The 15,496-nt window shown below is 34.6% G+C and overlaps 1 protein-coding gene across 9 annotated transcripts in view; it reads right to left on the reverse strand.

Moving 5' to 3' along the window:
* LOC115215648 (adhesion G-protein coupled receptor G6-like) overlaps window positions 1–15,496 on the reverse strand; it is a 124,721-nt gene that overhangs the window by 86,313 nt on the left and 22,912 nt on the right. For 5 of the 9 annotated variants that reach the window (XM_036505744.1, XM_036505745.1, XM_036505748.1 and 2 more), the window contains 3 exons: window positions 10,858–10,929; window positions 7,867–7,938; window positions 443–514 (listed from right to left, as the gene is read on the reverse strand). In XM_036505744.1, coding sequence (XP_036361637.1) covers window positions 443–514; window positions 7,867–7,938; window positions 10,858–10,929 — 216 coding nt within the window. The remainder of the gene's footprint in view (window positions 1–442; window positions 515–7,866; window positions 7,939–10,857; window positions 10,930–15,496) is intronic. The other 4 variants (XM_029784898.2, XM_036505750.1, XM_036505746.1 and 1 more) reach the window with 3 other exon arrangements.

The raw sequence follows: 15,496 nt of genomic DNA on the forward strand, positions 1-15,496 counted from the left end.
TATGTTGGCTGCTCAAGAGTAGGAACCAAAAGAAACCTTTTTGTATATGCTCCACAAGGAGGTGTTATAATCTCAACAGCCAGGAGGTATATACATGATCCCCCTTTTTTTTAACAAACTTCATGTACTTTCATGTATTTATATTAATATACATATATATGTGTGTGCATGTGTGTTTGTGTGTATCCATATATATATAACAGAAAAGTCTAATTCTTCAATTGAATGTAACCAGGCGACGCCGGGTATCTCTATTAGTATATATATATACATAGTCACAATGAGGTTATTTAAACCTCTTATATGGATATGTTTATCCAAGATACACTGCATACACATATACATAAAGAGACAGGTACACAAAGAAGGACAAATGTGATATATTAAATGTTTAGGTACATAGTGCTAATGAAATAATATGAAAAAGGGTAATCCAACTTACAAACTATTCAAAGTGGGAAGATCCCTGATTGCCCCTTCTTGAATAAACGATATTCTATTATGTTCCAGAGATCTATAGCAAAGAAAGAGATCATAAGAATGTTAGCAAAAGATATTAAACATTAGGCTTAAATAATTATTTCTAAGCCGAATGATTGCTTAATAGTGATTGATTAATAGGAAAAATGAAGTCATGCTGACAATTAATAATTCCAAATTGCATATATATTCATAAAAGCATAACGTCATTTATTTTGAAGGTGTCATCGTAGCTGTTATCCATTTTCTGTTAAATTGAAAAATGACTTGTCATTTGTTGTGATGTGTTATTCTTGTTTCCATTGTTAAACATGAATTTTCCAATTTGAATCAAATTATTTTTCTGCCTTAGTTGTTGATTTTCTTATGCTATTCTTTGTCTTAATTAATTTTCATATTAATGTAACTGTTGTTGTATTGTTGCAATTCTTTTTTAGTTTAATCTCGAGTGTGTGATTGAATCAGATGTTTTATGACTGGTTATTAAAATAAGAAATATTGGCCTCATACTCTAAAACATATATGTGTGTCCTTATAAATGACATATTCATATATATACATATATGTATATATATATATATATATATATATAACTGAGAATGTGTGTCTATCTGTCTGTCTGTGTGTTTCCCTAAAATAGAGAACTACACAACCAATTTCATTCAAATTTTACACATGCCTTACTTAGGGTCCATGTAGTTTCATGGGCAAAACAAATGTTCAACTTCTTGCTTAGAGCGAGCCCAAAGCAATATCATATCTTCTCCACTATTTCAGTATTACATGTTAAAAGTGAAACAAAAACATTTCTCCATTTCATGTCAGATGCTTTCACTTTTACAATAAAAATAATAATAACAATTGAATTATATGTAGTAAGTAATAATTAAAATCAAACTAAAGTATAATATAATCGTAACATAACAAAAGTAAAAATAGCAATTGGTATAAAATTGCATCAATGACCTGAACTTGAATAAGTGGTTTCACATGAATGAGAATAAATTAAAAATAAAATTTAAGTGCAGAAATGGAATAGTCCAGATGGATAAAAAAAAATTAAATTAAAGAAAAGACTATTGTCTATAAAGTATACAATGTAGAGAAAAAAGATTTGAACACCTGGAGGAAAGCACCTTCGAAAAGTGTCTTGGTGTGACTATGAATGATATCTAACCAGAGGCGGTAAATTCGCCAGAATAGAAGCAAGATTCGAGTCAATGGAGCATGCAAGGCAGTACTAGACTCGAACTTGCAAAGTGGAAATATTTTATTTTTACGTTTATATCTGGGACGTAGGACGTCCCGGATAAAAATGAAAAATGTCCCCCCTCCCAGCAGTAGAGGTAGGCTGGATTGTAGCCACACTTCTATACAAGAGGGAGGACAAGATACAATTGATCGAAATTGCAAGAGACGGGCTTACAATTCCAGTCTATTATATATTTTGAGTATTGTTATCACTAGCGATATCAAGATATAACTTTGTATTTTGTATTTTATGTGTAGATGTATATATATAGATGTACATGTAATATGTACACATATATATACACATATATACATGCACTAGCACTATGACCCGGCAACGACGGGTCATAATGCTAGTATATATATATATATATATCTTTATATATATAAAACTGAGAATGTGTGTCTGTCTGTCTGTGCGTTTCCCTAAAACTTGAGAACTACACAACCAATTCCAATCAAATTTTACACATGCCTTACTTAGGGTCCCTGTAGGTTCATGGGCGAAAAAAATGTTCAACTTCTGGCCTAGAGCGAGCCCATAACAATATCATATCTTCTCCACTATTTCAGTATTACATGTTAAAAGGGAAACAAAAACGTTTCTCTATTTTATGTCAGATACTTTCACTTTAACAATAAAAATAATAATAACAATTGAATTATATGTAGTAAGTAATAATTAAAATCAAACTAAAGTAACATGACAAAAGTAAAATAGCAATTGGTATAAAATTGCATCAATGACTTGAACTTGAATAAGTGGTTTCACATGAATGGGAATAAATTAAAAATAAAATTAGCGTGCAGAAATGGAATAGTCCAGATGGATAAAAAAAATTAAATTAAAGAAAAGACTATTGTCTATAAAGTATACAATGTAGAGAAAAAAGATTTGAACACCTGGAGGAAAGCACCATCGAAAAGTGTCTTGGTGCGACTATGAAAGATATCTAACCAGAAGTGGTAAATTTGCCACAATAGAAGCAAGGTTCGAGTCAACGGAGCGTTCAAAGGAGTACTCGACTTGAACATGTGAAGTGGAAATATTTTATTTTTACCTTTATATCTGGGACGTAGGACGTCCTGGAAAAATAATTTTAATGGCTCCCCCCCCCCGAAGTAGAGGTAGGCTGGATTGTAGCCACACTTCTATACAAGAGGGAGGACAAGATACAATTGATCGAAATTACAAGAGACAGGCTAACAATTCCAGTCTGTTATATATTTTGAGTATTGTTATCACTAGCGATATCAAGATATAACCTTGTATTTTGTGTTTTATATGTAGATGTATATATATAGATGTACATGTAATATGTACACATATATACACATATATACATGCACTAGCACTATGACCCGGCAACGACGGGTCTTTAATGCTAGTATATATATAAGACTGAGAATGTGTGTCTGTCTGTCTGTGTGTTTCCCTAAAACTTGAGAACTACACAACCACTTTCATTCAAATTTTACATATGCCTTACTTAAGGTCCGTGGAGTGTCATCGGCAAAAAAATCTTAACTTTTTCCCTAGGGCGAACCCACAGCAATATCATATCTTCTCCACTATTTCAGTATTACGTGTTAAAAGTGAAACAAAAACATCTCTCTTTTGTAATGCACACACTTTCACTATTAAAGTGAAAGTATTATATAACGGGGACGAACCATTAACAAGTGGTCATCCATTTTGCTAGAAGATCCGCTATGGTCTTATATGCTACGCCACTGGTTTTCAATTCATATTAATCAAATTAATATTCAATTTTTCACCCTTATTATGTGTGTGTGTGTGTGTGTGTATTAGCAATTCGTATAAAATTGCATCAATGACTTGAACTTGAATAAGTGGTTTCACATAAATGGGGATAAATTAAAAAGATTTGTTATTATTATTATTACTGTTTGACTATTGTACTCACTGTTGGTTCCCCGTCGAGGAAACGTTGTGTTGCATATCTTAAATAATTGTAAAGCGTAACCCTACCCCTTTCGGAGAAGGGGCTTTGGTTATTGTTTAAAAATTGAATTGTGCCTCTGTTTGGGGAAATTGACAATATTTTCACCGTCTTTACGGTAGCATTTTTGTTAAAATGCCTTCGATAGAAGAAAGTCCAAAAATGAATTTCGCTGCAGCCATACACTTCTATACAAGAGGGAGGACAAGATCCAATTAATCGAAATTGCAAGAGACGGGCCTACAATTCCAGTCTGTTATATATTTTGAGTATTATCACTAGCGATATCAAGATATAACTTTGTATTTTGTATTTTATGTGTAGATGTATCTATATAGAATGGTTGTATACTGTCAATCTAACACGAACGTGACAGTAGGGGGGTTCACCACCGCTGTTTAGCCCTAGGAAGCATCGACGCCTCCTGATGGCTTTGGCACATTTTTCCTGTGTCCTAATATACATTTTTAGATTGACAGTATACAACCATTCTATCGCCCCACCACCGTACATGTCTACGAGAGATTTAAAAATTTAGTATTTCTGATGTATATATATAGATGTACATGTAATATGTACACATATATATACACATATATACATGCATAATATAACTACCCATACACACATACTCACACACACATACATAGGGGCAGGTGTGGCTGTGTGGTAACAAACTACGTTCCAAACACATGGTCCTGGGTTCAGTCCCACTGTGTGGTGACTTGGCATGTGTCTTCTGCTGTAGCCTCAGACCAACAAAAGCCTTCTCAGTGGATTTTGTATATATATACAGGCATACATACATATATATACTTGCATACGTACATATTCAGCATAAACACTCTACCACTACAACTAATAACTGTTGGGAACACTTTCAAACCTGCCTTACATTCGAACCGGAATCTCAACGCCCGAGTTTTCCATCTGAAGTTAATCTCTCTCATGGAACTCATACAAAAAGGGCAAGTCTTTGGGCCCATACAATGTGACATGTACACAATCGAGTGGCAAAAAAGGGCCTTCCACATGCTCATATCCTGCTTTGGCTCTCAACGAAGATCAATTCCAATGACATCGACAAGATAATCTCTGCAGAGCTTCCTGATCCATCTTTAGCCAAAGAACTATACGAAATAGTTAAAGCAAACATGGTACATGGTCCATGTGGGCCTGGATTCAACATAAACACACCATGCTTGAAGGACAGCATATGTTCAAAAAGATTTCCAAGGAGGTTCCTACAAGAAACTCAGACAGTTGCTGATGGGTATCCATCGTACAGACGCAGAAAACCAGAAGATGGAGGATTCACAGCAACTATCGGACAGCACGATATTGATAATAGATGGATTGTTCCATACTGCCCACTCCTGTCAAAGACTTTCAATGCCCACATCAACGTTGAGTTTCGAAACTCCGTTAAATCCATCAAGTACGTTTGCAAATTTGTAAACAAGGGTTCTGACGCTGCAATGTTTGGACTTCAACAAGAATACTGCCAGGATGGAGTGACGCATTATCAGGTAGGACGGTACATAAGTAGCAACGAGGCTTTCTGGCGCATCTTTGGCTTTCCAATTCATTAACGACACCCCGCCATTCAACAGCTTGCAGTGCACCTGGAAAAGGGTCAAAGAGTGTACTTCACCGATGCTAATGCTTCTCTGTTGGCAGAGGAACCAAGGGATAGCACACTCACTGCATTCTTCAAGCTTTGTCAAGTGGATCCATTCACTCAAACCTTGCTGTATCCACAGATTCCATCGTACTACACTTGGAATGGAAAAAAAATGGGCCCCACGGAAAGCAGGTCAAAATGCTCATGGATACCCTGGCATTAAGTTTCACACTTGCCTTGGGCGAGTATACACAGTGCATCCCACTCAACAAGAGTGCTTCTACCTTTGTCTACTACTGCATGAGGTCAGAAGGCCAACGTATTTCCAGGCTCTAAAAACCGTCCATGGACATGTCTGCACAACATACAGAGAAGCCTGATATCGACAAGGTCTGTTAGAAGATGGTGCACAATGGGATGCAACTTTAGGAGAGGCTGCTTTATCACAATCACCTAAAAGTCTTAGGGCACTATTTGCAGTATTACTACAAGCATGCGGACTGTGTGATCCGGCCACTCTATGGCTCAAATATAGAGACAACCTGGCTGAAGACTTTCAGCGCCAAGCTCAATTGCTCTATCCTGACATGCAGGGTATCAGCAATGTAATCTATAACAAAACACTCATTGACATTGAAGTCAAAATTGCTAAACTGGGTGGAAATGAATTGTCGACGTATGGCCTGCCACAAGCATTCAGGTCAGGGTCAAATAGCCTTCTCACTGCTGTCATTCGTGAAACAACCTACGACACTCAAGCGCTTTCAAGTACATTGTTGAAAACAAGCCTAAATTACTTCCGGACCAGCTGCAGGCCTACAGAACTATCCTTAACAGTGTACGCCAACGCGAGGGACAAATCTTCTTCCTCGATGCTCCTGGAGGGACAGGAAAAACATTTATTATAAAGCTTCTCCTTGCAGAAGTTAGGAAGCATCAGGACATTGCAGTAGCTGTAGCCTCCTCTGGCATTGCAGCTACTTTGTTACCCAGTGGCAGGACAGCACACTCAACTTTTAAACTCCCTCTCAATTTAGCAGCATCCGAAATGCCTTCATGCAACATCAACAAAAGCTCAGATCAGGGACAAGTACTTAAAATGTGTCATCTAATTGTCTGGGATGAGTGCACTATGGCTCACAAGGGAGCTTTGGAAGCATTAGATAGAGCCCTGAAAGACATCCGGGACTGTCAGGCTCCAATGGGAGGTGTAACGCTTCAGTTGTCAGGTGATTTCAGGCAAACTCTTCCTGTCATTCTGAAAGGCACTAGAGCAGATGAAGTCCAAGCATGCCTAAAGTCCTCTACCCTGTGGCATCATGTTACAATCCTCAGTCTCACTACTAACATGAGAGCTCAGCTACACGGCGACAAAATGTCCACAAAGTTTGCACAGGACATTTTAACACTTGGTGAAGACAAGATGCCTCTCGATGCTGCAGGACAAATGGAAGTGTGGTCATTTTCCTCTGTTGTGAATTCTGTAGATGACCTCAAAAACAAAGTCTTTCCCAGCTTCACACAAAACTACCAAAATCACAATTGGCTGTGTGAAAGAGCAATATTAGCTCCAAAAAACGTTGCTGTTAACAAAATTAATCAACAGCTAATGCATTCTCTTCCCGGCACTATACACACTTACAAGTCTGTTGATACAATTCCAGATATAAATGAATTTGTGAACTATCCTCCTGAATTTCTCAATTCACTGGAGCCTCCTGGACTATCTCCACACATAATAGTACTTACAGTGGGAACTCTTGTAATGCTACTCCGCAATCTGCAACCACCAAGACTTTGCAATGGAACACGACTGGTGATAAAGAAAATGATGTCACACGTTATCGAGGCGATCATTATTTCTGGATGTGGAAAAGGTGATGTCGTCTTTATTCCAAGAATTCCTCTTGCTCCATCAGGAGCAGAAATTCCATTTACATTCAGAAGACTGCAATTCCCCCTTCGTGTCAGCTTTGCCATGTCCATTAACAAATCTCAGGGTCAAACCCTCTCTGTAGCTGGTCTTCTCGTGGAAGAGCCCTGCTTCTTGCATGGGCAACTGTATGTTGGCTGCTCAAGAGTAGGAACCAAAAGAAACCTTTTTGTATATACCCACAAGGAAAAACAAGGAACATTGTTTACAACGAGGTGTTATAATCTCAACAGCCAGGAGGTATATACACGATCCCCTTTTTTTTTAACAAACTTCATGTACTTTCATGTATTTATATTAATATACATATATATGTGTGTGCGTGTGTGTTTGTGTGTATCCATATATATATAACAGAAAAGTCTAATTCTTCAATTGAATGTAACCGGGCAACGCCAGGTATCTCTGCTAGTATATATATATATATATATATATATATATACATAGTCACAATGAGGTTATTTAAACCTCTTATATGGATATGTTTATCCAAGATACACTGCATACACATATACATAAAGAGACAGGTACACAAAGAAGGACAAATATGATATATTAAATGTTTAGGTACATAGTGCTAATGAAATAATATGAAAAAGGGTAATCCAACTTACAAACTATTCAAAGTGGGAAGATCCCTGATTGCTCCTTCTTCAATATACGATATCGTATTATGTTCCAGAGATCTATAGCAAAGAAAGAGATCATAAGAATGTTAGCAAAAGATATTAAACATTAGGCTTAAATAATTAATTCTAAGCCGAATGATTGCTTAATAGTGATTGATTAATAGGAAAAATGAAGTCATGCTGACAATTAATAATTCCAAATTGCATATATATTCATAAAAGCATAACGTCATTTATTCTGAAGGTGTCATCGTAGCTGTTATCCATTTTCTGTTAAATTGAAAAATGACTTGTCATTTGTTGTGATGTGTTATTCTTGTTTCCATTGTTAAACATGAATTTTCCAATTTGAATCAAATTATTTTTCTGCCCTAGTTGTTGATTTTCCTATGCTATTCTTTGTCTTAATTAATTTTCATATTAATGTAACTGTTGTTGTATTGTTGCACTTCTTGTTTAGTTTAATCTCGAGTGTGTGATTGAATCAGATGTTTTATGACTGGTTATTAAAATAAGAAATATTGGCCTCATACTCTAAAACATATATGTGTGTCCTTATAAATGACATAATCATATATATACATATATGTATATACATATATGTATATATATGTGTATATATATATATATATATATATATATATATATATATATATTATATATATAATATATATATATATATATTATATATATATATATATATATAAAACTGAGAATGTGTGTCTATCTGTCTGTCTGTGTGTTTCCCTAAAATAGAGAACTACACAACCAATTTCATTCAAATTTTCCACATGCCTTACTTAGGGTCCATGTAGTTTCATGGGCAAAACAAATGTTCAACTTCTTGCTTACAGCGAGCCCAAAGCAATATCATATCTTCTCCACTATTTCAGTATTACATGTTAAAAGGGAAACAAAAACACTTCTCTATTTTATGTCAGATGCTTTCACTTTTACAATAAAAATAATAATAACAATTGAATTATATGTAGTAAGTAATAATTAAAATCAAACTAAAGTATAATATAATCATAACATAACAAAAGTAAAAATAGCAATTGGTATAAAATTGCATCAATGACTTGAACTTGAATAAGTGGTTTCACATGAATGGGAATAAATTAAAAATAAAATTAGCGTGCAGAAATGGAATAGTCCAGATGGATACTAAAAAATTGAATTAAAGAAAAGACTATTGTCTATAAAGTATACAATGTAGAGAAAAAAGATTTGAACACCTGGAGGAAAGCACCATCGAAAAGTGTCTTGGTGCGACTATGAATGATATCTAACCAGAGGCGGTAAATTCGCCAGAATAGAAGCAAGATTCGAGTCAATGGAGCATGCAAGGCAGTACTAGACTCGAACTTGCAAAGTGGAAATATTTTATTTTTACCTTTATATCTGGGACGTAGGACGTCCCGGATAAAAATGAAAAATGTCCCCCCTCCCAGAAGTAGAGGTAGGCTGGATTGTAGCCACACTTCTATACAAGAGGGAGGACAAAATACAATTGATCGAAATTGCAAGAGACGTGCTTACAATTCCAGTCTATTATATATTTTGAGTATTGTTATCACTAGCAATATCAAGATATAACTTTGTATTTTGTATTTTATGTGTAGATGTATATATATAGATGTACATGTAATATGTACACATATATATACACATATATACATGCACTAGCACTATGACCCGGCAACGACGAGTCATAATGCTAGTATATATATATATATCTTTATATATATAAAACTGAGAATGTGTGTCTGTCTGTCTGTCTGTGCGTTTCCCTAAAACTTGAGAACTACAAGCCTAAATTGGTGAAGACAAGATGCCTCTCGATGCTGCAGGACAAATGGAAGTGTGGTCATTTTCCTCTGTTGTTAATTCTGTAGATGACCTCAAAAACAAAGTCTTTCCCAGCTTCACACAAAACTACCAAAATCACAATTGGCTGTGTGAAAGAGCAATATTAGCTCCAAACAACATCGCTGTTAACAAAATTAATCAACAGCTAATGCATTCTCTTCCCGGCACTATACACACTTACAAGTCTGTTGATACAATTCCAGATATAAATGAAGTTGTGAACTATCCTCCTGAATTTCTCAATTCACTGGAGCCTCCTGGACTACCTCCACACATATTAGCACTTACAGTGGGAACTCTTGTAATGCTACTCCGCAATCTGGAACCACCAAGACTTTGCAATGGAACACGACTGGTGATAAAGAAAATGATGTCACACGTTATCGAGGCGATCATTATTTCTGGATGTGGAAAAGGTGATGTCGTCTTTATTCCAAGAATTCCTCTTGCTCCATCAGGAGCAGAAATTCCATTTACATTCAGAAGACTGCAATTCCCCCTACGTGTCAGCTTTGCCATGTCCATTAACAAATCTCAGGGTCAAACCCTCTCTGTAGCTGGTCTTCTCATGGAAGAGCCCTGCTTCTTGCATGGGCAACTGTATGTTGGCTGCTCAAGAGTAGGAACCAAAAGAAACCTTTTTGTATATACCCACAAGGAAAAACAAGGAACGTTGTTTACAACGAGGTGTTATAATCTCAACAGCCAGGAGGTATATACATGATCCACTTTTTTTTTTAACAAACTTCATGTACTTTCATGTATTTATATTAATATACATATATATGTGTGTGCGTGTGTGTTTGTGTGTATCCATATATATATAACAGAAAAGTCTAATTCTTCAATTGAATGTAACCGGGCAACGCCAGGTATCTCTGCTAGTATATATATATATATATATATATATATATATATTATATATATATATACATAGTCACAATGAGGTTATTTAAACCTCTTATATGGATATGTTTATCCAAGATACACTGCATACACATATACATAAAGAGAAAGGTACACAAAGAAGGACAAAAGTGATATATTAAATGTTTAGGTACATAGTGCTAATGAAATAATATGAAAAAGGGTAATCCAACTTACAAACTATTCAAAGTGGGAAGATCCCTGATTGCCCCTTCTTGAATAAACGATATTCTATTATGTTCCAGAGATCTATAACAAAGAAAAAGATCATAAGAATGTTAGCAAAAGATATTAAACATTAGGCTTAAATAATTAATTCTAAGCCGAATGATTGCTTAATAGTGATTGATTAATAGGAAAAATGAAGTCATGCTGACAATTAATAATTCCAAATTGCATATATATTCATAAAAGCATAACGTCATTTATTCTGAAGGTGTCATCGTAGCTGTTATCCATTTTCTGTTAAATTGAAAAATGACTTGTCATTTGTTGTGATGTGTTATTCTTGTTTCCATTGTTAAACATGAATTTTCCAATTTGAATCAAATTATTTTTCTGCCCTAGTTGTTGATTTTCTTATGCTATTCTTTGTCTTAATTAATTTTCATATTAATGTAACTGTAGTTGTATTGTTGCAATTCTTTTTTAGTTTAATCTCGAGTGTGTGATTGAATCAGATGTTTTATGACTGGTTATTAAAATAAGAAATATTGGCCTCATACTCTAAAACATATATGTGTGTCCTTATAAATGACATATTCATATATATACATATATGTATATATTATATATATATATATATATATATTATATATATATATATATATATATATATTATATATATATATATATTATATAACTGAGAATGTGTATCTATCTGTCTGTCTGTGTGTTTCCCTAAAACTTGAGAACTACACAACCAATTTCATTCAAATTTTACACATGCCTTACTTAGGGTCCATGTAGTTTCATGGGCAAAACAAATGTTCAACTTCTTGCTTAGAGCGAGCCCAAAGCAATATCATATCTTCTCCACTATTTCAGTATTACATGTTAAAAGGGAAACAAAAACACTTCTCTATTTTATGTCAGATGCTTTCACTTTTACAATAAAAATAATAATAACAATTGAATTATATGTAGTAAGTAATAATTAAAATCAAACTAAAGTATAATATAATCGTAACATAACAAAAGTAAAAATAGCAATTGGTATAAAATTGCATCAATGACTTGAACTTGAATAAGTGGTTTCACATGAATGGGAATAAATTAAAAATAAAATTAGCGTGCAGAAATGGAATAGTCCAGATGGATACTAAAAAATTGAATTAAAGAAAAGACTATTGTCTATAAAGTATACAATGTAGAGAAAAAAGATTTGAACACCTGGAGGAAAGCACCATCGAAAAGTGTCTTGGTGCGACTATGAATGATATCTAACCAGAGGCGGTAAATTCGCCAGAATAGAAGCAAGATTCGAGTCAATGGAGCATGCAAGGCAGTACTAGACTCGAACTTGCAAAGTGGAAATATTTTATTTTTACGTTTATATCTGGGACGTAGGACGTCCCGGATAAAAATGAAAAATGTCCCCCCTCCCAGCAGTAGAGGTAGGCTGGATTGTAGCCACACTTCTATACAAGAGGGAGGACAAAATACAATTGATCGAAATTGCAAGCGACGGGCTTACAATTCCAGTCTGTTATATATTTTGAGTATTGTTATCACTAGCGATATCAAGATATAACTTTGTATTTTGTATTTTATGTGTAGATGTATATATATATAGATGTACATGTAATATGTACACATATATATACACATATATACATGCACTAGCACTATGACCCAGCAACGACGGGTCATAATGCTAGTATATATATATATATATATATATATATATATATCTTTATATATATAAAACTGAGAATGTGTGTCTGTCTGTCTGTGCGTTTCCCTAAAACTTGAGAACTACACAACCAATTCCATTCAAATTTTACACATGCCTTACTTAGGGTCCATGTAGGTTCATGGGCAAAACAAATGTTCAACTTCTGGCCTAGAGCGAGCCCATAGCAATATCATATCTTCTCCACTATTTCAGTATTACATGTTAAAAGGGAAACAAAAACGTTTCTCTATTTTATGTCAGATACTTTTACTTTAACAATAAAAATAATAGTAACAATTGAATTATATGTAGTAAGTAATAATTAAAATCAAACTAAAGTAACATGACAAAAGTAAAATAGCAATTGGTATAAAATTGCATCAATGACTTGAACTTGAATAAGTGGTTTCACATGAATGGGAATAAATTAAAAATAAAATTAGCGTGCAGAAATGGAATAGTCCAGATGGATAAAAAAAATTAAATTAAAGAAAAGACTATTGTCTATAAAGTATACAATGTAGAGAAAAAAGATTTGAACACCTGGAGGAAAGCACCATCGAAAAGTGTCTTGGTGCGACTATGAAAGGTAGCTAATCAGAGGCAGTAAATTCGCCAGAATAGAAGCAAGGTTCGAGTCAACAGAGCGTTCAAAGGAGTACTCGACTTGAACTTGTGAAGTGGAAATATTTTATTTTTACTTATACATCTGGGACGTAGGACGTCCTGGAAAAAAAATTTTAATGGCTCCCCCCTTCCGAAGTAGAGGTAGGCTGGATTGTAGCCACACTTCTGTACAAGAGGGAGGACAAGATACAATTGATCGAAATTACAAGAGACAGGCTAACAATTCCAGTCTGTTATATATTTTGAGTATTGTTATCACTAGCGATATCAAGATATAACCTTGTATTTTGTATTTTATATGTAGATGTATATATATAGATGTACATGTAATAGATGTACAGGCGCAGGAGTGGCTGTGTGGTAAGTAGCTTGCTAACCAACCACATGGTTCCGGGTTCAGTCCCACTGTGTGGCATCTTGGGCAAGTGTCTTCTGCTATAGCCCCGGGCCGACCAATGCCTTGTGAGTGGATTTGGTAGACGGAAACTGAAAGAAGCCTGTCGTATATATGTATATATATATCTATATATATGTATGTGTGTGTGTTTGTGTGTCTGTGTTTGTCCCCCTAGCATTGCTTGACAACCGATGCTGGTGTGTTTATGTCCCTGTCACTTAGCAGTTCGGCAAAAAGAGACCGGTAGAATAAGTACTGGGCTTACAAAGAATAAGTCCCGGGGTCGACTAAAGGCGGTGCTCCAGCACGGCTGCAGTCAAATGACTGAAATAAGTGAAAGAGAAAAAAATATTTATGTATATCTACGTATATACATGTATATTTATATATATATGCGTGTATGCGTGTATATAAATATATGCATTCATGAGTCTGTGTTTGTATGCATATATATATTTTTCAGATAAAAGAAATATAAATATAACTATACAAATTTATGTATATGTATGTATATACGTGTGTATGTATATGTGTATATATATATGTACAGGTACATATATGAATATGTGTGTGTATATATGTACATATATATATATACACACACACACATATATATAATAAATTAAATTATTTGCCTTAAAAAAACTGCCTTCTCATATTCCATTACACATGCTTCTCAAAAGCTCTTTTACTGGACCTTTCCACAGACACTTTCATACTATAAATTAGTAACCACACTCACTAAACACTCTTCAAATATTCATTCTTCATAGAATCAAAGGTTTTTTAATGTCTTTCATCACTGCATGATGAAGCATTCGCAGCCAGACTCCTTACAAATTGTACAATACTTTCTTAAAATACGTAAGAACAAACCAGATCTTTGAATCCTGAATGTACAATTTGGTAGAAGTGTCACAGCCAGAAAACCTTTCTCGTTGGTGTATGACGAACGCTGATCTTAGGTACACAACTTAACAAATGCAAAGGACACAAATGTGCACTCATTTGTATATACTCAAACACAATCACACACACACAAAATATAATGATAAATCAGGTCATCCCATAAGTTCTGTCCGATTTTATCTTTTTTAAAATTGAATGAAATTTAATAGTATTTTAGACTGTCTGATGGAATTAAAAATTATTTTTATGCATTTGTGTACATTTAAACTAATTAAATATTATTTTACAGAATAATAGAATTAAAATTTCTTTGATTAAAACCCCTTTCTAACGTGGAAGTATCCAAAGAACATATTTAAGGCACATAATGCTTTTTGAGTACAAAAAATGGAAACTCCGCAGCTGAAGCGACTTGAAACATACACTCAGTTTATAGGAAAGAACGCTTGAATGAAAGAACTTGCAGAAGATGGTTTGCAAAATTCAGAAGTGGAGATTTCAGCCTTGAAGATGAAGATCAAACAGGACGTCCAGTTGAGTTTGATGATAAGCTCCTTGGGGCATTACTTGAAGAAAATCCTGCATTATCAGTTGAAGAATTGGCAATAAAGTTTAGTTCAAACCATACAACTGTTTGTAGTCATCTTCAACAACTTGGAAAGGTTCCTAAACTTGGAAAATGGATGACTCATGAATTGTCCGAAAGCAACTGCAAATCCCGAGTTGACATCTGCTCTTCTCTCCAGTCTCGCAAACTTATTTCACCCTTTTTGGATAGACTTGTGATGAAAAATGGATCTTCTATCGAAATGTTAAATGTCGTAAACAGTGGCTTGGTAAAAGGGGGAAAAGCTCAGCCACAACTGAGAAGGGAACTTCATGGTAAAAAGGTTCTTCTCTGTATCTGGTGTGATTACAAAGGAGTAATTCACTTTGAATTGTTACCACCTAATGCAACAATCAATTCTCAAGTCTACTGTCAGCAA

Source organism: Octopus sinensis, linkage group LG9 (genome assembly GCF_006345805.1).
Source record: "Octopus sinensis linkage group LG9, ASM634580v1, whole genome shotgun sequence".
NCBI lineage: Eukaryota > Metazoa > Mollusca > Cephalopoda > Octopoda > Octopodidae > Octopus > Octopus sinensis.